This window comes from Pleurodeles waltl, chromosome 5 (genome assembly GCF_031143425.1).
Source record: "Pleurodeles waltl isolate 20211129_DDA chromosome 5, aPleWal1.hap1.20221129, whole genome shotgun sequence".
NCBI classification, from domain to species: domain Eukaryota; kingdom Metazoa; phylum Chordata; class Amphibia; order Caudata; family Salamandridae; genus Pleurodeles; species Pleurodeles waltl.
In genome coordinates, this window is record NC_090444.1 from 1,724,473,021 (window position 1) to 1,724,499,433 (window position 26,413).

The 26,413-nt window shown below is 43.7% G+C and overlaps 1 protein-coding gene across 1 annotated transcript in view; it reads left to right on the forward strand.

The window, feature by feature from the left end:
- Positions 1-26,413, forward strand: part of SUPT3H (SPT3 homolog, SAGA and STAGA complex component) — a 1,211,638-nt gene that overhangs the window by 924,547 nt on the left and 260,678 nt on the right. The window contains exon 10 of the mRNA XM_069236106.1: positions 8,927-9,037. Coding sequence (XP_069092207.1) covers positions 8,927-9,037 — 111 coding nt within the window. The remainder of the gene's footprint in view (positions 1-8,926; positions 9,038-26,413) is intronic.

Below are 26,413 nucleotides of genomic sequence, written 5' to 3' on the forward strand. Positions count from 1 at the left end.
TCAAGGAAATATTGTGAAAATTCCAGAGTGCACAGAAAAAAGGGGTTATTCAAGACAATACAGAATCTTCTTTATCTCGAGGGGGTGGGTGTGTTTCATATCTCTGCGATAAGGTAATGCTAAAGTTGCCCAAGAGTTTAGAAGACTTTGAAATGCAGTAAGTCTAACTCCTAAATGGTATCAAACAGTAATTTTTGGTATGCAATAACTGTTTGGCATTGCGTTCAATTGCATGTTTTCATTTTGAGGTTTCTTAGGAGCAAGTGCGAGAATTCAAAAGTGTAAATATTTATTTTTGTTAAACTAGTATTCTCTTTATAGGGATTCTCAAATGTTCACTATTAATTATTGAGGGAAGGGGATGTGTTTTATCTCGTGCTTGAAATGGAGCATGAGTCTTCCTCGCACTACTGAATGTTGTGTGGGGAAGGCGCGAAGTGTGGAACTGCCTGGGGAGCAGTTGCTGGAAGTCTCCCTCCTGGTCACACATAGTGAATAAACCCTGCATTTACTTACTCTTGAACCGGTGTGCTTTGAGTCTTTTCACATATGCCAGACTCTGTAGCCAACCCCCACTGTTCACGGCCGAACGCCATGCATAGCGTGGGGTTGGGTGGTTATAGGGGTTGGCCGCAGGCCAGGCCTTTTGGACAAAGCAAAGCACCGGGTTTGGTGGCTATAGGGGTTGGCTGCAGGGACCGGCTGCAGGCCAGGCCCTGGGGTTAATCCCAGGCCCGCACGGCCAAAGGCTGTGCGCGGCAGTGTTTGGATTAACGTATAGCACTAAAAATTAACCATAGAAATTAACTAAAAAAAAAAAAAAAAAGGTTCCGGGGTCCTTATAGTTAGGCTCACATTTTAAATGTAAAACTCCATAGAAATGTACCTGTTATAGTTAGTTATCTAAAGTACCTATTGAGTATTACTGAGGTGGATAGGATTCAATTCAATGCCACTCGCTTGCAAGAGGAGGTATTGGAAACTAAAGACACATATCTCACTATCCTTTTTAAAGGCATCCTTCCTTGTTTGCTGAGGGCATGCTAAACATGATACAAATATTTTAGAAGAACATCGGCCCTATAATTAACCATGTTTGCTATGCAGTGTGCACATGGACCTACAATAAATGTTTGGACAAAGATGAGCTGATTCATTAATGAGTGATGTAACAATGCGTGATTAGCCTTCAGAAGGACAAACAAGTAGAAAGTAACTAGCCTGGAGGTCGCTTTCCACTCCATTTCCAGGGCAGAGAGCCCCACTATCACCCTTAATTTTCGCTCTTTCAATCAAACCCCCAGCGAGAAGGTTGAGAATTGATGCCTTGGTCAGAGGCTTGGAATGGGCACTCGGGATCCTGGATAGAATAGCATTACATGTGGATGACATCCTAATTTTTCTGGACAGACCCTCGGAATCAGGGCTCCACGTATTTTAGATCCAGGGGATTTTAGAGGCTTTCTCTGGGCTAATTATTAACAATCCCAAATCATCCATTTACCCTCTATCATACCCTCCATCTGCGCTTCATTGGGTGCACAAGCTTGGGAGCAAAACATCTTGCCCCACCTGTATCGAGTGTCTCGAGACGTAGGGTCTGAATGAGTCAACCTCAGTGCTTAATTTGTAATTAAAACTTGCCAGTGCCCAAAGCTCACCTCCGAAAAACTCAGCTGCTGTAATTAAATGTGAGAGCACTACATGGTGAGGCAACGTAATACTAAAGCCATCTCGGGCCCCTTTAATCCATTAACAACCACTCCATGCCTCTTTCCCATGGGTGTATTTTTCCTGCAGTAAATGCCTGATGCTGAAAACTAAGTGCCGGCCCTCAAAAATAAGTGCTGGTGCCCCACACCGGAATCCACCGGCTCAAATTAAGCACTGCGCAACCTTTGTCGATTCTGGGGTACTCGACCATATACAAAATCATTATTCCGCCTCGCTGGCTATATCAACTGCAGAGCTACCCCTTTCTGTGGTTGCCCTATACACCACAGGTAACCCTTTCCAAGTGCTTCGTGTCTACATATGATGGAGCTATTGCAACCCCTGAAATACTCTCGTACCACCAGGCTTCTCACCTCATTGTTATTAATGAATGTTGGTTTGGTACTGCAGCTGACCTCGCCTTCACCACCAAAAATGGGCAATGCTAGGGAACCCCTGCCCTGCATCTTTTATACCAAGGGGCCCTTTGGGTGACCACCTGATCACCACACGGGTGTCCTTCCTGGTATGGTGGGAGACCCATAGAGCTCTTGGATGGGCAAAAAGTCTAACACAAGAAACCCCACTGTTGCATGGAATCTGGCTGCTGTGGGTAACAGGCTTGGAGGACTTTAAACCCTGGGATGTAATAGGCATCTCACAACTGGGGGATGTTCTGTCTTGTCTAACAACAAAATACTTCCAAGAATTGCAGGAGGAATAGGATTTGAACCACTCATATTTTTTTCTGTACTTAAAATTGTGTCATGACCTCACCCCATGCATTAAGGGATTATCTAACATACCGGCCCATAGCCCACTAGAGGCTAAAATACTCCTGGGTGATCAGACTAGCTACAAAATCTCACAAGTGTATTTATCATTAGTGGTTAACACACAGGATTCCTTTGTTTGCCTCGGAGAAGCATGTGCGGGAGACCTGGGGCACTTTAACGATGATGACTGGAGGGTGGCTTGTTTCTTTCCCCTCAAAGTGGTGATTGCCTCATGGTTCTGCTTCGTACAATGGAAATACCTACATAGGATATATTAAGCAAAGGACTGGTTGTGGGAGCTGTGGCGACGCCAACCTCTCTGCATTTTATAGTTGAACAAGGCAATTTTCTCCCCGCAACATGGCAACGTGTGAGGCTGACCCCATTCCGGGAGGGAGCGTCGGCATGTCTAGAACGGGTGCTGGGTGGAAGCTACCCCGAGACCCCAAATGTGCCCTCTTTCATGTTACAGAGGAGACTGATGCTGATAGTTAATGCACAGCGTGGCTGTGCCAGGGACTGGTGGTGGCCAAGAGGGACGTTCCCTGAGCCTGGAAAGATAATGAGATGGAAATGCGAGATGGACAGTGCTTGTGTCTGGAAATCCCCATGTACAAGGCAAGAGAATGCCCATTCAAGCACCATAAGACATGGGCCCCAGGAGGGCAGTAGTCAGGCATTGCCGTTTAAATGGTAGAAAATCTGCGCCACGATCTAGATGACGGAATTCGGTCTTAAACGATCAAGACAATACCTGGGGCCCCACAGGGGAGAGGAAACTGGCTGTGGCTGATTACAATGAAATGGCTGGTTGGAGGCGGGGGGAGATGTGTTTGTTGTGGTGTTTGCTGATGTTAATTCTACAGTCCTGTATTTAGGGATCAGACCACCTGGCAAATGCTTGTCCATATGATTATTTGTGCTAAAGTCTGGTATATTGTTATTGACAAAAATCAATAAAACGTGTTATAAAAAAACAAAGTAACCAGACTGATGTCCAGTTAACAGTGGGTGTTCTTTTGTGAAATGGATCTGAAACAGGTTTTCAAGGAACATGAGTTCAGAGAGCCCAGCAGACAGCTGGACTCAAACACGTCCAGTCAGTCAATCAGTCATCCACAGAGCATGGAGAGGTGGGGCCAACACAGGTCAGAAACAACTATGGCAATTTCTAAACAAAAAGAAGGTGTACATTTGAAACACAAAGCATGACCCATCATTTCCTTACATTACAAACACATGACCAAATGGAAAGCTGTGCGTAGACGTCTGGAAGTGTTTGTTATTTTGTGTTGTCTTGGTGTTTATCAGTAGTGAATACGCTGCTGATTAAGTTCCTGACTCCTAGTGACTGCTTGTGTGATCTTGGACACACAGCTTGGTGAAATCTTGGGTGTGATTGGAAAGCATTATTAGTGGCCTTCCCGCTTAGGCCCAGAACAGCTATAGTTTGATAAGGTCACGTTGAGCATGCTTGCTTAGAGAAGCACTTGAGGTTCTTCACAGCAATGCACATTGGTTCCTATCTTAGCCACACTTCCAGACTCTAAGCCACCCATCCTTATCTTCCCGAAGGAGTCTATATGTGTTGAAATAAATGAGCATTTTGGTAGCTTTATTGGCATTTCATATATTTTGATAAAATGTTTGCTGCAATAGATAAGACACAATGCAAACCATATAGGCCGTGACCCCAGAAGAGAGGGCTTTCAAACAGGAGGCAATTGTATGTGTGTTGGCATTCACAAGAAAGAACAGGTGTCAGAGAGTCTGTCTAGAGATAAACTTTGCACAAATCATGTTGTAGAATTGTGAAAATGAGTTCTGATCAGAGGTGCCTGTGCACCACTGCAGTCAGCTTGTACAGGAAGCAGTGTAAGCTTAAGGGACATAAACCAATTTAGTAGTGTTTTTATGGATGCTAACCTACATACTTCGTCATCTAGTCTGCCTATTTTTGTAAAATAAACATTTCAGACTCTTTTGCTTCACAATCGGACATTTTGGGAAGGCTCCTCTGCAAAGACCTATTTGTCCAGCATTTCCTACTTGAGATCCCAATGTCAGTGTCTTGCAAATCTTTCCTGATCATTGCTGGCACCTCCCAGGCTCGGGATCTTTGTTACTGCACATCAGGCTGGCTCACAGGGCCCAAATATAGTATTTTTGTAGACGTATTTGAGACGGTGCACTAGAGCTTTGTTGCCTGTTTTGCTGAGGTGGATATTACGTCGCACACTATCAAATAATTGTCATGCCCTTTGCCAGAGCCTCTGGCTGATGCTAGGATCCAGCTCCCTAGAAAAAACGTCTACAGGGCTTGATACGTTGTCTGTGGACCACCGTCCCCCAAACTGTGAAAAGCGAGTTACCAATGAAGTACTCAGAGAATATAACCGCTACGTTGTGATAACTAAACTGAAACATTTCGGTCATGGACTTTTTTTTAAATGTGACTGTGCACTGAGGCTGTCACAGTGGCACTGCACTTGCTTGATAGCCCCATTTTGGCTAAAGAGCAAAGTACAGTCTTTGGCTCAAGCAGGGGTTTTCCTGGGTTCACGTCTTGATCAGATACAGTGATGATAATTACTTTCTGTCTTCTGTTTGGAGCAGTAGGTGACATCCTGGTCCTCAGCTCTCAAATACCTGTTCGAACAGATGTTGGTAGTGTTGAGAACCCATGGCATTGTCTTCAGGAATAGTAGTTTTGTCCTTTTTAGGACGGACGTTAACCAAAAACCTTTGATTTTACTAAAATTGTACGTATAATATAGTTACATATAGGGCTTTCAGACAGTCCTTTTTTTCCATTGGTCTGTTGCTGTGTCATTCATATTTTACTTCAGCCCACTATAGCATACAGGAAGTGAGTTAGCCCACTTCAACCATTGACTAACTTCAATGTGAGTGACAGCATTCTGCCCTTTCATACAGGGAACATCCTCACGCAAAGTGGTTCCCTTCAGTGCCGGGAACTACTCTAGCAATGTGTGCTTTCAAGACCAAATCAATATTTTTGATTGTTAGCATTTATTTTTGTTGTATTCACAAAGGTGCGTAACCTCCCCTAACAATAAAGTTTTACAATTAGAAAAAACATGACAGAGCAATCATTTTCAAAGCTAGTGCCAAAGTCTGGAATCAGCTGCAAGTCAACAGCATGTCTATTGGCTTTGTCAATGCTTGTTTTTTTTTTAACGTTTTGCAGAAGACACTGGTTATTGCATCTATTTTTAGCTCATTTTTTGCCATTTTGATGATTTGTTTTATCACATCCTGTTAGCCAGTACTGAATTGGTTTACTAATCCAACCAAGGGAGCACTATTCCATTTATACTTGTAATGCATATGGTACTAAAAAAGATCCAAAAATGTTTGTGCTCGTTTTTGGCTGTGTGTGTGGAATCTAAATAAGGCTCCAAATGGCTTGTACTATATGGGAATCAAGGAGACTTAATTGCAAAGCTTAGTTGTATGGTCATGCCATCCCCTTATGAACATAAAGTCACAATGTGGACAAGGCATATAACATCTTCAGATTAGTTTTTTGTATTGTCTTGTATTTGTTAGGACATTGTGAGAAACTGTCAGTCATCAGGCTCTAGGCTGTTATTTTGGTGTCATCCCACCTTTTCATCCCAGCCGTTCATCAATGACAGCCTTGCCTTGGAAAAGCCACATTTTGATTAAAAAAAAAAAGTTTCACTTATGTTTAACCATCTAAAAAATGTCTTCACCCAGGCAACATCCCTGTGCCACCTAAATACAGGGGTCAGTCTGCAATTGAAAGGTTCAATAGTTGTCAGCCATTGTGTAACACCTCTTTTTTTTTAACATATGTAAAGCGTAGAATTCAAAGTAGAAAGTGGCTGCATAACGTGTGGCAGAAAAACAAGCTAAGATCAAGCTAGGATCATATCAAGAGTTGTAAATCAGACTGGTGTACAGTATGAAACACTGCATTTTGGCTAACTCCTAACTGGTTGATATTAACCCAGAGGACTGCTAGCTAGTAGCTGAGACCAGCCTTATTACTGCATCAGTCCACACTTGTCTGCGCTTTCTTCCGCTAACACCCGTCTATGAATATCAGAGTTCTAATGAAGAACTAGAGAGCTGACATAATGTGCTTGTGCTGGGAGATGTGCTGCAGAAGACATCATTAAAATATTGCCCTTTCCTGTGCCAAAAGCATACTATGCACATAATAATGGTTCTCACCTCTGCTCCTATAAGTACCAATACATTATTATATATTTAAAGCTTTCCCAGCCTGTGAAAATTGTATGGCTGTGACAGTGTTCACCGTTTTTTTTTTTTTTTGTTATAGTTTCCTCATTGCTTTTTCTGATTTGCAATATTACTTTAAAAAAATGTTTTAAGTGTTGATGATAATGTATACAGTTTGCCATTTTACAGACTATATATATATATATATATATATGTATATATATATATATATATATATACATATATATATATATATATATATATATATATATACAGAGCCTGATTACGACCTTGGCGGAAGGGCTACCCTGTCACAAAAGTGAGGGATATCCCGTCCGCTGTATTACAAGTTCCATTATATCCTACAGAACTTGTAAAACGGCGGACTGGATAGCTGTCACTTTTGTGATGGAGAAGCCCATCCGCCAAGGTCTTAATTAGGCCTATACTCTTTTATCATGTTTGTGCATTGGATTTACAGGTAAAAAAATATATATATGTATATATATACTTATATTTGAGGGCATTGAGCTTTCAGACAGGAACAGGGATTACTTGGCCCAGTTGCTCAGGATCCACAGTAGGTTGTGCCCCGGGACATCAGGAGTAAAGGGCCTCAACCCCACAGTTGGGCACAGTAGCTCCTGCTTGCCTCGTGGCCCTCTGAATGGGGCTCTGACATATCCCAGTCAAAGTATTACACTTTAAAAATGCATGATGTTTTCAGCAATAGCGAGGGTAGGCAGTCTGAGGAAACATGAAGAGGAGCCACTGCACTTGATTAGTAACCTTCCATTATATATGTCTAGCCATGAGTGACTAAAACCCCATCCATCCCCTCACATTTCACAGTTCTCTTTGACTTCAGCTTGCTCCACTGGGATGGCTTCAATTTCAACAGCTCCTACTGAAGCAGCGTGGCACCCAGTTGTACATTATATTTGTCATAAATAGAGAAAATTAGCATTCTAGTTGTTTTATATCAGAACTCTGTGGGGAAGCCGCAATAGAACACTGGGTAATCAACTGACCACCTGCTGCAGCTATTGGAAGTAAAATCTTTATTCAGCATGGCCTAATTTTTCACAAGATTATATCACTTTACAGCTCGTCATAACGCTAAAATGAGTATGGCACCACCAGTAAATGATTTTTACTGTGACTAAAATCTGTTATTGCACTTCAATAAGACAACAATTGTGTCGCGAAAAGAATGCAGCAGGTGTGCTTCTAGTAACCTTCCGTCTAAATAGTACCATGAAAAAAACACCAGCTAATGAATCATTAAGTGTACGATTTATGGTTGCAGTGTTAGGGGGGCGGGGATGGGGGGCACTCCCGAGAAGTTGTTGCCCAGGGTATTGTTTAAGCCAAACCTGCCCACACCCTGGTGAACAAAGGCGCCTTTTACTCAAGTTGATCCACAGCACCGTTTTGAAATTTATGCAGAACTGAGCCCCCCTTACAGTTTTTCTTCGCAGTGCTCCACCCACTTTAAAAAAGTTTTTTTTTAAACAGCAGTTTACCGCCTGTTGACATGTTTTTATTGAATCTTCCCTCCTTTCTACCCCCCTTTCCCTGGCTAAAAGCCTTGGAAACTGGCCTTTTTGTGTGGTGGCCCAAAACTGCTTAAGAAGGCCCATTCCTTTTGGCAACCTCTGTCCAGCTTCTGGTTAGAGTTCTGTTTCTGAATTCACAACATAAGTTGCGGCTTTTTAACATCAACCTGCTACTCCATATCATGTTCTACACTTCACATTAAATTTGATTTTAAAAGTACAATAAACTATCAGTAAAACAGTCCAGATTTACAATAGAGGCAGAACAAGCCAAGCCGTTTTCGGAGTGCCTCGTGTGTTTTTTTTGTTTAAAGAAAGCCCTTCCACTTTGGAGAAAGGGTAGACAGTTCTGCTTTGAATTGAGCCCCCTCTGCTCTCATGAGCTGCAGCTGCACTGGCTGAAGGTGACAGATTTAAAGCTCAAAACAAGCACGTTAGGTCTGTTAAGTAGAGGTCGTGTAAAAGTCTTCCATGTTTTGTGAATAGTTTTTTTCTGCTGCAGTGTGCGGCAGCGAAAGTCCACTCTAAGAATAAAAAAAAAAAAAAAAAACGAAAGCGATCCAAGTTTTGAGTTTGCCGTTTTCCGCACCGTAGGCCGGTTGTGTGTTTTTGATTTTGGTCACAGTTTGTGTTTTTCTGTTGCAGCTCCCTGCAGCCTGTGGCGCGGAGTCGCAGAGCGAAGCCATCCAGCCCGGCCACATCAGAGAGGCCATCCGGCGCTACAGCCACAGCTTTGGCCCGCTTTCCCCATTCACGGTGCGTAATAACAGAGATGGAGAAAAGTTATATTTATCATCTTTGAAAACTTTGATTTTTTTTCAAGTGGTCAAAGGAAGGCGCACTGACATTGTGACGAGCAATTTGTGGGTGCTGTAATTTTCTTCGTGAAGATGGCATATTTCTCTAGGCATGTCTGCACACTTCAGCAAAGGCTGGCTCTGCATAAAACAATGGAATTTGGCTCACCAACATTTTTGCCTTTCACTGTCATTAAAAAAACATGTACTTTTTTTCTAGGTTTAGATTTGCAAGACATCCAAATATTTCAGTAGGTTCTGTGCTCACGTTGAACAGCTTAGGTGCAAGTGTCTTCCGTGCAACCATGGCAGTATGTATTTCTGGATACTGGACTGATGTTTGGGCTGCTGGTTAGGTTCCTTTAAAAACTTTATATGCATTCTAAAAGTGGTTCAAAGTGCGGTGCCTGAATTTTCATGTAAGTCTTATATTGCTTAAGAATACATTTTTAGGAGTGGATCAGGGAAGACTGTAATGGCGAGCTGCATGTATTAAAAAAAAATCTAGAATAAAAAAATGCATAATCCGTGAATCTGTATACAGAAGTGTTTTAGGACAGCCCTCTTAATCCATTAGTTGGTTCACTTGTCATTCACTGTTTACTTCTGCCAACCACTGCATCCAGCATGAGGCTGTGGGTCAGCCCAGTTGAGCCGTCCTCTCTCTTGTTTTTGTGAGTGATCGCAGTTTTACAGGACGATGTGTGCAGCCACCTAAAAACAGTGCACTTGAGTGCCAGGACTGCAGAGCCAATATTTCACTTTGCCGATGTTGTTTACATTCTTGGTCCCTTTTTAATTTGAGCCTGGACAGAGCTTGCGCTGTCGCTTAGCGGGCTGTTGCAGATGGTTTGTCAGATTCAGCTCCACCCAGTCATTGTGATTTGTGTATGCCAGTGTCATTTTAAAATCCTTGCTTGCTACTGGGTAATCTTACTCTTGGTCCCACCTTTTTTCATTTTTGTCTCCTCCCTGGCGATCGGACCAACTACCATATAGATACACTGCTCACCATTTTAAGATGTGTTCAGGGACTACTTTGATCTTTCATCTGGAGCACTGGAAAGGAGTGCTCGTCTTTCTGAGCTCTGCTGTAAACAGAGCTGTAACTCTTAACTGGTCATATTTGCTGTGCATTCAAAGACTGAGATTGTGTTGTTTGTAATTTCCACCCTCCTCCCAGTGCTTACTTGTTTTTCATCCTGCATCTCGAGACCCAGCTGTGGGAACCAGAATGGGCTTCATGTTGAAGATCCTAACAGTGCATATTTCCAAAACAGCGGGTAGCGCTACATAGTTGTCCCAGATGCGTGTTCAGTGCTGGCACAACTGTTTAATAACAATGTGCGCCTCCTTCGGCAGATGGTGCCCTTTTATTGAGCCGTGAATCCCAGTGGCATAGACCTCACACAAGTCACGCCTGCTCAGATTCCTGGGGTATTCCCCCTGTGCACATTAATTATGCTGGGAGAACACTGCCACATCCTCTCTCAAAACCAATCATCCTTTTTTGTTTTTTTGTAAGAGGGCCAAGGATGTTACACTTATTATTTTGTATAGAGGCAGCTGCTGTAGCAAAAACCATGGCACTGCTCTGTTTGTGCTAACTGCTGCATTTGACTTGAAAATTGCGTCACAGCATCTCTTATGGTCCGCACATTGCTGCGTTATTGATGGCTGCCTGGCTGGCAGCCGGGGTAGATTGTGCTGGGTGGAGAGGAACAGATGCCCACTGGCTGCAGGGGCTTGGTGACCAATGTAGTTCATTCAAAACAAAAGCACGTTCACAGCAGGGTGAGGGGCCCTCTCTCTGGGGAGCCCTCTTCAGCTATCTCCAGGTGTACTGAGGTAATGCGATAAATTAATAATAGCCATAACATGCTCAAGCTGAACCTCGCATCTCGTTGTCTACCATCCAAGAGGCAGGCTGTGTTTGAGAGGCCTTTATTTACACCCTCTCCAAGGCTTTCCGTTTTTTTTAAGTTTCGCCCCAAGATTTACATCCTTCATTTGCTCCGGCCTCTGTATGCTGGAGGCTTTCATTTATGTGCACGGACTTCAGTGCCGGTGACATTTTCTTGCGAGAAACCACTCCTCCATGTTCCCTTCGCTCATGCGCACATGGTAGCCGGTGGGCTAGAAAAGCACACAGAAGCAGAGGAGTCTCGTAGCCAGCGGTACATTTTTATTTTTTCCAGTTTTATATAGCGTAAACTTAACCCGTAGGTATTGGAGCACTTTACATGAGCACCAGGTACGTTACACAAGGAAACATTCATTATTTGTAGGCAAGGGGAGATTAAGTGATTTGCCCTGAATCACAGGATGATGAATCGACACGGAGACTCGAACCTGCTTCCCCAGCTGGCTGAGGTGACAGCCCTAGCTCCCACCCTTTGACTTCTGGTGTAAAGTGCTATGTGCCAGTGCTTCTTACTCATCTATTGATAGACTATCTGCTGTTTGCTCATATAATCACCTTGGATCTAACACAGAAATGTTTGCTGTCAGGCACTTGGTGGGCCTGTCTGTGTTCACAAGAAAACCATGCATAGATTGGAATGGCGTGATCACTGACAGTGACCTGGTGATTAACTATTTTCTTAGATTGAAGTAGCCCTTCCACTGAGCAGCAGCCAAGACACTTTGAGATGACTAGATTGGCTTTGCTGTTCTCTAATTCAAATGTTATTTTTCACCAGCCCTTGGAGGCAAGGGGGAGAACTCATTGATGTTGTCCATGCTTATTTCACTCATGTTAACCTAGCATGTACAAGTAAATCCAAATGTGTTGCTATCTGATATTGTCCTATAAGTAACCTCTGTGTAGTACAAACAAACAGGTACTCAAGGATGGATTTCAGACATTGTAAGTTACAATCCAAGTAGCTCTAACGCTCGCAAAAGTGAGACCTATTGCTAAATAGCAAGCTGCCGGTTTTCAGTTTTACGTGTTTTGGTGTGGAGAGTTGCATAGTACTGTTTTGAAATTTGTGTGTGTGACCTTTCAAGTGAAGATTTAATTAGAGAACAATTTGGCCTATGTATTAATAGTAACAGAAATTAACCACACAATTCTTTTGTCGACTCAGAATCATAGAACATTCTCTTGCATCACCTTCACAAGCCCTCTCTCTTCTGTTACACTCCAAGACTCTTGTCTACAATGTCTTCGGTACTTTCCAATCCATCCAATTTGATATCTTCTCTGCCCCCTTTCACTGTGCTCTAATCCATTATAACTACGATATTCTCATCCCCATCTCCCAGTAATCTTTAATGCCCATTTGATATTCCCACATCTACCATTCCAATACTTCTAAGTGTACCTTTTATCATCTCTCTATTAGAACATCAGTCCCTTCATAAACCTACAGAACATCCCTTTCGTTTGTCATAAAATCAAAACTAGAAGAAATTTGGATTACTTTGATCCCACTTGTATACACGGCTTTTAGAACAGGGATGTGGACACCCTGCCTCAAACTATACACTTGATTTCTGTTGTTTTTCTATAAAATATCATATTCATGCTGCTATCCAAATACAGCATTTATATACAGCAGTGTTCTCAAAACTTTTTCATAATAAAGACTAGTTATTTTCAATAAAACTCATCAGAAACTACAAATCTTATTAGTGTGGCAATACTGACTATATCAAATGAAGTTACATTAGTGGTCATCATATGCCAGATTACTAGAGCACTGATCACCACAGTGCATCAGGCTTGTTTGCAAGCAATAATTTGATTTAAAAAATTGTCAATAAGGAATCATTTTTCATAGGTAATACATAAAAGCCATAACTGCAATGCCTCTAGTACAAAGATAGTACCATCTGTAAAAAGTATTTCCAATGCCACATAACTTATCACTCAAATATGAGCTTTACACATATTTTGGAAACGCAGCAACAGTGCTCTACAACATAGCTTGTCTCATGTTCATTCACCATTTCCTAAATAAAGTACCCGTCCCTCGTGATCTTCCTTTCTACATAATCATTGCAGCTCTCATGTATATATACAGGTGTGTGTGTGTGTGTATATATATATACGTATATGTATATATATATACATACACACACACACACACACGCCATGCCACAATATTCCACTACACAAATACACTCGACACCACACAATTCCACCTCACTCACTCACTCAAACTAACAATTGCAATTCAAACTACAGATTTCAACTCCACACCTCCCTTACACTCCAACCCAAAACACCTAGATAAAATACATTGTCATTTACAACGCCAGTAGCTCTCTCACAAATGCGAGACCTATTGCATTGCAAATGCTTGTTAGTTTTGTAGTCATCATTGTGTGTGTGTTTAAACTATGTCACCAGGTTACAGTAATTCAAAGCCAATGGTACTTTGTATGCCGAGCAAAAAGGCCACTGGCCATCAGCAGATCTATTGGCTTTGCCAGTGCTTTTTATGGGCGAGCACAAAGTGCTCCGTCCATTCTGTAATCTCTCTTTGGGCCTCAAACCACGCCCATGCCACGTCAGTCACTTACATTGGTTCGTGGGCTTGCCTTTTAAAATCCGCTTGCTGTCATTTGTGAAAGGCATGCATACGTCATGCATTTTCCGGTGTTTAGCCCACCTACGTAGCACCGGTAAAGTACCAAAAACATACGAGGCTCGATGTTTTCAGCCTGGAGTCCAGACTACTCCAGGCTGGATCCAGGCGTGATCACGCTGCATTTTACATAGCGCGATCGCGCTGCATTTTTTTTTTGCTTTACAACGCTAATAGCTCTAACTCGAACAAATGCGAGACCCGTTGCATTGAAAATGCTTGTTCTTTTTGCCACTAAGAATCATTTTGACTATGATGTGAATTGAAGCTTAAAAGTACTTGTAAGGAAATGCCTCCTTGGCATGGTTGCCCCCTGACTTTTTGCCTTTGCTGATGCTATGTTTACAATTGAAAGTGTGCTGAGGCCTGCTAACCAGGCCCCAGCACCAGTGTTCTTTCCCTAACCTGTACTTTTGTATCCACAATTGGCAGACCCTGGCATCCAGATAAGTCCCTTGTAACTGGTACTTCTAGTACCAAGGGCCCTGATGCCAAGGAAGGTCTCTAAGGGCTGCAGCATGTCTTATGCCACCCTGGAGACCTCTCACTCAGCACAGACACACTGCTTGCCAGCTTGTGTGTGCTAGTGAGGACAAAACGAGTAAGTCGACATGGCACTCCCCTCAGGGTGCCATGCCAGCCTCTCACTGCCTATGCAGTATAGGTAAGACACCCCTCTAGCAGGCCTTACAGCCCTAAGGCAGGGTGCACTATACCATAGGTGAGGGTACCAGTGCATGAGCATGGTACCCCTACAGTGTCTAAATAAAACCTTAGACATTGTAAGTGCAGGGTAGCCATAAGAGTATATGGTCTGGGAGTCTGTCAAACACGAACTCCACAGCACCATAATGGCTACACTGAAAACTGGGAAGTTTGGTATCAAACTTCTCAGCACAATAAATGCACACTGATGCCAGTGTACATTTTATTGTAAAATACACCACAGAGGGCACCTTAGAGGTGCCCCCTGAAACTTAACCGACTATCTGTGTAGGCTGACTAGTTTTAGCAGCCTGCCACAAACCGAGACATGTTGCTGGCCCCATGGGGAGAGTGCCTTTGTCACTCTGAGGCCAGTAACAAAGCCTGCACTGGGTGGAGATGCTAACACCTCTCCCAGGCAGGAATTGTCACACCTGGCGGTGAGCCTCAAAGGCTCACCTCCTTTGTGCCAACCCAGCAGGACACTCCAGCTAGTGGAGTTGCCCACCCCCTCCGGCCAGGCCCCACTTTTGGCGGCAAGGCCGGAGAAAATAATGAGAATAACAAGGAGGAGTCACTGGCCAGTCAGGACAGCCCCTAAGGTGTCCTGAGCTGAGGTGACTCTAACTTTTAGAAATCCTCCATCTTGCAGATGGAGGATTCCCCCAATAGGGTTAGGATTGTGACCCCCTCCCCTTGGGAGGAGGCACAAAGAGGGTGTACCCACCCTCAGGGCTAGTAGCCATTGGCTACTAACCCCCCAGACCTAAACACGCCCTTAAATTTAGTATTTAAGGGCTACCCTGAACCCTAGAAAATTAGATTCCTGCAACTACAAGAAGAAGGACTGCCCAGCTGAAAACCCCTGCAGCGGAAGACCAGAAGACGACAACTGCCTTGGCTCCAGAAACTCACCGGCCTGTCTCCTGCCTTCCAAAGATCCTGCTCCAGCGACGCCTTCCGAAGGGACCAGCGACCTCGACATCCTCTGAGGACTGCCCCTGCTTCGAAAAGACAAGAAACTCCCGAGGACAGCGGACCTGCTCCAAGAAAAGCTGCAACTTTGTTTCCAGCAGCTTTAAAGAACCCTGCAAGCTCCCCGCAAGAAGCGTGAGACTTGCAACACTGCACCCGGCGACCCCGACTCGGCTGGTGGAGATCCGACACCTCAGGAGGGACCCCAGGACTACTCTGATACTGTGAGTACCAAAACCTGTCCCCCCTGAGCCCCCACAGCGCCGCCTGCAGAGGGAATCCCGAGGCTTCCCCTGACCGCGACTCTCTGAAACCTAAGTCCCGACACCTGGGAGAGACCCTGCACCCGCAGCCCCCAGGACCTGAAGGACCGGACTTCCACTGGAGGAGTGACCCCCAGGAGTCCCTCTCCCTTGCCCAAGTGGAGGTTTCCCCGAGGAACCCCCCCCTTGCCTGCCTGCAGCGCTGAAGAGATCCCGAGATCTCTCATAGACTAACATTGCGAACCCGACGCTTGTTTCTACACCGCACCCGGCCGCCCCCGCGCTGCTGAGGGTGAAATTTCTGTGTGGACTTGTGTCCCCCCCCCGGTGCCCTACAAAACCCCCCTGGTCTGCCCTCCGAAGACGCGGGTACGTACCTGCAAGCAGACCGGAACCGGGGCACCCCCTTCTCTCCATTCTAGCCTATGTGTTTTGGGCACCACTTTGAACTCTGCACCTGACCGGCCCTGAGCTGCTGGTGTGGTGACTTTGGGGTTGCTCTGAACCCCCAACGGTGGGCTACCTTGGACCAAGAACTGAACCCTGTAAGTGTCTTACTTACCTGGTAAAACTAACAAATACTTACCTCCCCTAGGAACTGTGAAAATTGCACTAAGTGTCCACTTTTAAAACAGCTATTTGTGAATAACTTGAAAAGTATACATGCAATTTTTATGATTTGAAGTTCCTAAAGTACTTACCTGCAATATCTTTCGAATGAGCTATTACCTGTAGAATTGGAACCTGTGGTTCTTAAAATAAACTAAGAAAATATATTTTTCTATATAAAAACCTATTGGCTGGATTTGTCTCTGAGTGTGTGTACCTCATTTATTGTCTATGTGTATGTACAACAAATGCTTAACACTACTCCTTGGATAAGCCTACTGCTCGACCACACTACCACAAAATAGAGCATTAGTATTATCTATTTTTACCACTATTTTACCTCTAAGGGGAACCCTTGGACTCTGTGCATGCTATTCCTTACTTTGAAATAGCACATACAGAGCCAACTTCCTACAGTACTACTTTACCTATTGTAAGTGCACTGGCGTATTAGGAAGCACCCGTCCTGTTCTATTAACGTTATATAAGAGAAATGAGTTGGGGAAGGAGGTGGAAAGAGACAGAAGCACCACTGAATCAACTCTCGCGGCTTCACCTATTTCTATACTTATTCTAAGTACACCCGACTATTAGGAAGCACCTGTTACATTCTGTTAAAGTTATATGTGATGGGTGATTTTTAAAACAGTTTAATACAGGGCACAAGCTCCACCTTATGGAGGTTTTTTTCATGTTTGTCTCCTATGAATGCAATTAAAAAACAAAAAGTGATGTGTGAGGTATTATGTTATGAGAAGAACACCAGGACACTGAAGCACTGAATCCTCCCATGCCCCCGATAGGGACACTGGGCATCACTTCCTGTTCTAAGTACTGGACTGAAAGTGAGATGAGGATCAGGGTGTAGCAGCAACACAATAGGAGATGCCATGAGGAGGCGTGGTTTCCACTTCTGCGCTCATCTTCACACACGGCATCAGATCAACAGTGGATAGGCAACGCTCAGTAGTTAGTCCATAAAATTCAAGGAATCAGGACTTTAGATATCTCAAGACAACTTCTTGTAAAACAAATTGTTTCCTTTAATCTTGTTCCATTCTTTTTCTTCATAAAGTGCAAACCTACAGCCAGCGTGTTTCGCCCAATCACTATGAGCTTCCTCAGCACCTCAATCTTTACAAATATTGTCTGAACCTTCATTTGATCTGTATATATTTCTTAATTGTCTTGCTTTTACGTTTACACCATTCTTATGAAATTTAGTTCAAGTAGGTAAGCATTTGCTCACTCGTTCAGTGCACGCACTTCAAGGCCGCGTTCTGTCCAGCAAAGCAGGAAGTTAGGTAAGGCTAAGGATTTACCAGCAACACAATACAAGATGCCATGAGAGTGGGTGGTTTCCACTCCTGTGCCCATCGTCACACATTAAATCAGCCGTCATTCACAAAAAGCTCAAGCAAAGGTGTCCCAGTTCTGATTAGAAGGCTAGGTAGGGGTCATTTCAAAACCTCTAATTTGCCCCAAGCTCTCTCAAAACCATTCAGGTGCTTATGCCAGGATACTTTCACTGAACCTAACCTCCCTATTCTGCTCTGTGCTCATTCTTCCTTCCCATTGGTGCACTCTGCCACACCTACCACCCCTTTTCACCTACCTGTCACTTTCTGACCTTTCAAGCTTATTACCACTGTTCCTCTGCGCCTGACACTAGGCTGCTTGTGCTCTGCCTTTATCCAGTCAGGACACAGAGCCACTCTCTTGTGCCCTGAGTCACCCTATTGCTGGCGATCCAACCTGCTGCCATCAGAGGTGGCCTGCCGATGGTGTCTGCCCAGCACAATGTTATTCAACGCAAGGCTCTGTGTTGTTAGATAATATTTTAGTATACAATGCTCCAGTGTTGAGCCATCTGCATCCTAATGGATCTTTCGTGATCGAGAGAGCATGTCCCTGCCACACAATCTGGGTCTGTGCCGAAGCATGGCTGCCCTAGTTGACATTGTTGGCTACATGTTAAAGTACTCCCTAGGAGGTGATAAATGTTTACCACTCAAAGTGTAGTCTGCAGTCTAACCACCCCATTCAAAGGCTCCTTCGGCACCTACACAATTACACGGCCTGTGCTGCAAGAGTAATGGATTGTCCTACTTAGAAGAGGAAGGTCCCAGTGCTAATAAGGTAACACCCCTGCGACAATGCATGACCAAAGGATCTTTGCTGGCACATTTGGTAATACAGTAGGGGTAGACAGCCCTTTCTTTACTATAACAATGGCTTGGCACACACAATGCAGTGCAGATAGAGGTCTAAAGCACTTTGTGTGGCAAGGACACTTGAATGTATCCGGACCTAGGCATGTACTATTAGATATTGGTCCAGTTTGGTGGAGCTAAATGAACGTATTGATTACATCATCAAATTGTTAATTTTATGAGGAAGGAAGTTTTTTAGCATTCATCAAAATAAGGGAAATACACTCCCTAAACATGTTTTTCCATTTCAGTAGTACAGCTCAGAAACAACTTATTGATTTTGAAGAGATGTGGAGTGTGACCTCCAGCTCACAGTCACCTGATCACTTGACAAGGCAAAAAGATAATCTAAGTCTTTGTTTTCAGCGGCTAGCTTCCGGTATCACTGCATCACTCAACAACTGTCTTCCAATAAGTGCTGCCTCAAACCAGGTCATTGTAGTTACAAATCACAGCCCTGGTCATTGAAGTCACAAACCCGCCCCCTGGTTGACCAGCTTATACACACCTCCGCCAGTCCTTGTAGTCACAAACGCCTCACCTGGTCAACACAGTGAAAACTCCGGACCTAGGTCAATATACTCATAAAACCCCAAACCTGTCCCAAAACTTAACCCTGGTCAACATAGTCATACACCTTTCTGACTGACTCATACCTGCCATTCAAGCCAAATCATTGCCATAGTCAACTTCAGTTCAATACCTATGAAGAATACTTAATTGTTGCGTGGGCTACCAATGTTTTGCTCAGACTACTAAAATCTTCCTGAGCAGCGAAGGATTGAAAATACTTCTGGCAGACTCTGGATCAAAACTGCCAAAAAATACTACTTTGAATATTAAAACTTTTAATTGAATTCTACAACGAAGCCTATGTACCTAAAACTATTTAACCTTATTTTCCATTATTTTCTGGGCCTCAGTTCCCTATGCTCAATTTCCCTTCCACAGCAGACAGAATAGTACCTCATTGACATATCACTGTCTTGGTATTGAAAGACGCAACTTACTTGCCTCCTTCAGAAAACTCATTGGATGTTCTGAGTTTAAAATGTGCACCCTTTGAACCAACACCCCTGCAATCAGTAGAACACCATCAAGCATTCTTCCCTTGCCATAGAGTGCATCCTAATATTGTTACCATTGCACAGCTTTCTGCATCATCATACTCTGTATTGTGGATCCCTGGGGCCGCCCTCCATTCTTGGTTATACCACAGGACAGTGTGCTTCCCCCATGGCGTGCCAAACATCACCTTGATTACAGGGGGGCCTAAGGCATCAAACGGCTCATCTTCTTACCGCCATTTCAACGGGCTGCCTTTTTGTCTCCAGACCTCTTTGTAGGGAATCAAGCTTTGGCCAGAAGAGTGGTCATTGGATATGCCCCAGGAACAGAGAAGCCCCTTATCAGAGGGTTTGCTGCTTACTGTGCTTGCCAGTCTTTAGTCCCACCACTGTTTCTGGGCAATAATAAACAACACCAAAGTGAAAGCGACTCCGGAACTGCACTGAAAGATGCCAATCTTGGAACCTGGCAAACTTTGCCACAACCACTGTTCATTTTTTCACCTTATATCTATTTACCTTTTACTTAATAATATATTTTGCATTGCTTTACACATTTTGCCAATTGGAAATAAAAGATAGGCGTAGAGCCGTACACTTTGTAATCAGTCCAAAGCCAGGATTATGACCAAGAACGCTGGGATGGAAGTTAAGCAACTAAATCACCAGACCAAATGTTATTATTTATGGTTTTGGTAGCTGCAGACTAGATCCTGGAAGGTATCATGCCAGTTTGGTTGCTAGTACACAGTCTGTCTCAGTGGCAGCTTACCTTACAGTGGTACACATTGTCTTGAGTGTATACTGTCTTAGAAAGATTTCAGATTCTCTGTTTCATTTCTACTCAGTCAGACCTGAGGACAGACAGGCAGTCAGGTAGCTGGAGATCCTCATAAACTATGCTCTTCAGCTTGATCTGGATGTAGGCCATATCTTGATAGCTTGGTGTATTTATTGTATCAGATGTAATAGAGGGATGCCCAGAAGGAACCCCATTAGTTTTTTAATTATTTTTATCCTTGAGACTGTCTGCTGCTCTTAGTAGGTTTTGATATTTATAACTGAGATGGACCAGGCTCATGGGTCAATCTTTGAACATTATGAACACGCCTGAGTAACAGGTTCATCATAAACAAGGAGTCCTACGATGATGGATGGCTGGGAGTTACAATTTTCTCTTTATGGGTCATATAAGATCAAGACATTGTCTACATTCTCCAGTATGAGCAGCGAATGTATGAAGGTTAAGAGATAAGGTCTACGTGGCATGCACTTAATAGAACTCTCATTGCACCAGGACCAATTCAGCACTGTTGGCTGAAAGCCCATAATCAGAAGAACTCACAAATAATGCCTGTCATGTCTAAGCTCCTGCAACTGTTTTTATTTCAATCAACATGTTCTTCATCATGAATTCCTCCTGCCTTGAGTCACAACAAGATGAGACGATCCCTATGCTAAGAGTATCAGAGGAATTGCTAAGTGTAAAGGAAATTTCTTCAGTGGGCCAAACTTAGACCGCATGTAATTTAAAACTACCTTTGGGGAAAGCAGGTCACACAGTCTGTTCTACAGGCAGATGCAGACAGCGGCCACTAGTATTTCTGTTCTTCAGCTTCAGTTGTGTTGCAAAGTCTCTGAGTTGTGAGTCTTATGTTTGCTACTTGCTACGGATTGGTGATAAGACATCAACCTATCCTTAGAAGGTTCCACACTTCAGTTCGTCCTTCTGGCTGACGTTCCTGTCTCTTTTTTCAAATTAATTCCAGAAAATCCTATTTTCATGGTCTTCCAATATGACAGGATCCCAGGGCCACTGTGTGTCCCTCCCTCCAGCCTTCCTAGGAGCTGGCCTCTGGAAATGAAGACTTGCCTTCCGTCAGGAGATGCATTCACACTGAAGTGTCTCGATACAGAACAGCCCGCTGGACTGCCTATGACCAGTCCTCCTTAAAAGGCAAGCTTGCACTAGAGACCAGATTAAAGTACCAGTGTCACCATCACGGTTCCTGTCTGTTCTTTGAGCCCATCTAGGCCTTACTCTCCTCAGTTGCATTCCTAGATAACTGAGGGTGGATGTGCGGTTATTACTTTCCTTCGCCTTTCTGGTAGAGCTCTGCCAGTAGGCCATCAGCTGCCAAAGAGCCTTTGTTGTTCCCTGGGAGGCACTTCCTGTATGTTCAGAGGGGCTGAGGAATCTAGTGATTGTCACTGCAAGGAAAGGATCAATAACCAGCCTGGTGGCTGTCCACTCTTGGGGTAGAGATAACCAAGCTTTGTACGAATCATCTTTAGACCATATTTAACACAAATATATTTTCACTAATTAGATGTTGGATGAATATTACAATATCACAAATCTAGTTTTTGTAGTCCTTTCACAAGTCCGCTTATGAGAAAGTAATTGTTTCTCTTAAGTCAGGCCTTTGTGAAATGGGAAGTCTTTTTTCTTATGTAGTAAATACCACTTTTGTCTTCAGTGGCAGAAACTTTACAATTCCTTATTTGGTATGAACTATTTTTATACATTATGCCCCAGGGCCTTATAGGGTCCAAAGCACTACTTATTGGTGGCTTAGTTAATGTTAAAAGTAGGCTTTTCACAAGTCAGAATGGTTTGCAGTTTACTATGTGCTGGCTGAAGCTCGTGCCTACAGCAGTTCAGGCCCGCAATATCAATCCTAAATCAGTGTTTTTAAAGTCTCACATGTGGCTGACGTAAGGGTATGATGACGTTTCACTTTGATGCAGCTGGTGCCTTTCTGGACCATACCTCTGTGGCCTTATTACAGAGTATTGTATGCTAATTGCAAGAAATCATGACCACCTTCTTTAGGGATCAGGGCGCGTGCATTCGGAGACATTTATGAATCTACTAGTTCTGATAAAGCCAAGAATTCAGGGGGACCTCACAGAAGGGCAAAATCCCCTTCCCTCTTGCAGGGTCAGGTTTGAGCGTGGCCAAGCTCCAAACTGAGACACGAAGATATTAGTGTCTCAGTAAAATTCTCTAGGAAGAGCTGTGTGTGTGTGTGTGTGTGTGTGTGTGTCAATATTTAAGAAAGTTTGGCATCAGTTACCATCATAATTTCCTTTTTTCTGATTAAGACTGGCCTCGAAAAAAGTAGTCGTAAAGTTTTTGTGTTTACATAATCCTGATAACACACCAATTTTGATCTGTGATGCTATTACTTATCCCTTTTCTGGTGATGCTCGAATCATTTGGCACCCCTTGAGCGCTTAAAGAGTTTGAAGGCCTGGTAGAGAATACCAGGTAACACCTTTCTTTTTAGATTAGTTGCCATTCTCACCTGATGGCTAACAACCTTCCCATATGGCTTGACAACACAACTCCTATGCTAAGAAAACTATTAGGATCTACACGCCATGAATTGCACTGCTCAGTGGTTGGTGGATATGCCAAGGGCTGGATGTGTGTAGATGTCGAAAAAAGAGATGCATAATTACCCCATGTCCCACAGCTTCCAACAATTTTAATCTACCATAGAATGTGAGTTACAAGCAATTGTTCTGCAGTCAAGATGACCTGGGGGACCACTGCACTTTGCAAATGTAATTGCCATATTTTGTTTCAGAGTATCAGGATTGGTAGTTTTTTAGGCTGAGTATGGTGTTGGTACGTGTTGGTATGTATCTGGGCTTTTAACAACGCACACCTCACGCCCATCATGGCTTGCCCTTCAAAACTCCTTTGATGACATTGGTAAATGGTTTACGTTCCTCCCTCCTTGAGGAGGTTTTGTTACCGCCTTGCCTATTGCCCGCTGCATGACTAATTGCACTTTTGCCGATAAGTTTGACCACAAGCGAACTACTCCTTTGTGTGTGTCCCTTCACGCTGATGCTCATGGCGGCCGTGGAGCTGTGAATGGGCTCGCTTTTGTGAAACAGTTTTACTTTTCATTTTCAATTTAAGTGGCAAGAAAAGCCCCCTTAGGAGTTTACAACGATAATAGCTCTAACTCGAGCAAATGCGAGACCCATTGCATTGCAAATGCTTGTTAAATTTGTAAAGTTTAGCCACAAAATTCGGAATTACCACAACTATATTGAAAGGGCCACATTTGCAGGGTAATAGCCAGGAGCAGGATTGAGCAATTTCTGTGGGGGACACCCAACAGTGAGTGAACTCCCACAAACCCCTCAGTTTTAGGTATTCACGCACCTCGATCAAGTCGTTTCCCACCCTGAAAATGCACACAACTTTACCCCTGCCAAAAACAGAAGGAAGTGTGTCTCCTGGGTACAGGTGACCAGAATTTTAAAGCCAAAAATCGGGACATTCCACAAAAATAGGAGTACAATTTTACTTCAACCGAGCACACACAGTGACATCGCTCATCAGCATAGAATTACAGAAGAGGCACTAAGAACATAAATAAAATGCAATTTTTAAAGCCAGTATCATGCCTGCTAATTAAATTGCTTTCTTCTAACAGCCACTAAATATCCCTGCTTTGGAAAACATAAGCAAGCATTTGTAATGCGGTGGGTCTCACGTTTGCTCGAGAATTCCTAACTGGACTTGTCTTGCCACATACATTGAAACTGAAAGGAAAAATGAAAAGTACAACAGTTGACATAAGCGAGCCAATTCAAAGCGCCACGGCCGCCATGAGCGTGTTCGCAAAGGAGACCAACAAAAGGAAAAATGAAAAGTAAAACAGTTGACATAAGCGAGCCGATTCAAAGCACTATGGCCCCCATGAGCGTGTTCGCGAAGGAGACACACAAAAGGAAAAAGAAGTTTGCTTGCAGTCAAACATATCAGCAGTTGTGCAATTATCCAGGTAACAGGGTCGGTCCCCAATGCAGTAACAAAACCGCCCTAAGAAGGGACAAACGTAAAGCATTTACTAAAGATAACAAAGGATTTTTGAAAGGCAAGCCCACGAACGAGTGAACATGATGGCCGTGGTTAAAAGCCCACATAGATACCAACACGTCGGAAAAGTAGCGCTTGCACGCTGCTGTGCTCGACCTAAAAAGCACCTCCCATTTTTTTCCCTTGACACTCTATAAAAGCAAGTACATGAGCTACATTTCCCGAAATCTGCCGGAAAACTGGTGGAAACCTGGGACTGTCCCTGCAAATATGGAACACCTGGTCACCCTACCTTGGTATGACTGGGAGGGGAACACCTCGATATAAATGGAAGTTTAGGGTGGAAAAGTTTCCTCAGAGAGAAACAATTTCTCCGTAGAAAAAAAGCGCCGAGAGGCGTTTGATTGACGTTTACTCGTGCAGAGTCTGCCTCCTTCTGGAAAATATCCATCCGCAGAATTTACCTATAAATGATGGTCAGATTCCCTGTCGAGCTGCGTGAAATGTGTAAAAAGCCGGCATTGTCATCGGAATGTAAAGGTAAACCTTTGGGGTAGATTTCTGACTTTACACCCAAGCGCTTTCTGAAGCAGGAGACGGCGCTTTAAATGAAAGCACGTCCATCAATCTTCGACAGGACTCATGTTTCATCTGTGGGGACTCTGTTACAAGCTGCTGAAAGAGCAGTACCCCAGAAGTCCAGCACCTTGGATGGACAGTTCACTGTGGGGTGCACCTTGGATGGACTGTGGGGTGCACAGTCCCCAACACAAGGTGCTCAGTGTCCGGGTGTGATCTCATGGGAGCCCAGGTGACACCTGAGGCCAGGATTCACTGAGGCTGGCCTCCAGTTTAACATTAAAGTTGTTTCAAAGTTTACATGTATTACCCGTGTCCATTTCTTTGATGCAAACATTATCTAAAATAAGGAGGGAACAAAAAAGTTATATGAAAGTTGTGAAATGTTCTATTATAAACGAGTTTGCGTTTGATCTGTTTTTTCGAATTGTTTTAATGGAGTCCTATATCCAGTGCAGATTGAACCCCTTAGAATTTCACTTGCAGGGACTGCGACTGTCAAGCTTGAGGTGTGAGTGAAATATTGGAAGATGTGTGCTTTTCAAGTGCCACTTCTGAATTGCACAGGAGAGAAGCATTGATGTTTGTTTATAAATGAACTAAGCAAAAACAGTTCGCAGAAGGAAGGAAGTTGGAGAAACGGAGAGACGTCTTGGTGATTTCATTTCAAATTACCTCGGAATGGCCATAAATACACCAGCGCAGACACCGCCAACTCTTTCCGAAGCCAGAAAGCCAAGTTCGATGTGTCTGTATTTGTAAACAGGCTACGGGTGCTCAGCCATTTACAACAGGCTCTCATTTTCAGTCTTGCGCATTTTCGAATATTTTAAGGATGCTTTTATGTAAATTCGTTCGGCAACTTTTGATAACTTCACCTCTAGCTTCTTTATTTTCTTAATTGTGTGTTTGCTCCTGCCAAAGGCCCTGAGAGGCATGTGATACCAATGGATCTGCGTGCCCCCAATGCACGGAGCAGTGAAAAGCCAGATTGTGGTCACCAATGACTGATGCCACGTGGATCATGTGCAGTGAACAGGATCCATGATGAATATGATGCCACCTTACAAGTATTGAGAGAGTCCTGCGCTGTTTCACCAGGAGAGAGAGGTACCAGGTACGGCACAGGGCGCTGTGGTGCTAGCCGCGCTCATATATTTGTAGATATAGTGAGTGGAACAGCACATTATGGGTTGTGCTTTTGAAGGCCGCCAAGCGGTCAGCAAGAAGTGTGCTGGCCCCGTTCCTCTCTATCGTCCATTAAGGTAATTTCAGTCACTGAACGAGGGTGTAAGGAGACTAATAGCAACTCACGACATAATTTTGTTATAGGTGGGATAAGAGTTTGCTTTTGGTATCTCTGTGATGCAAACCTTGGCAGAGCACAACAGAGCACTAAGAATGGGGCACTTGCCCTAAATGTGGCATTGGTACTTTGAGGCTGCGTCCACTGGCTGCTTGATTGCTATTGTGTGTGGAG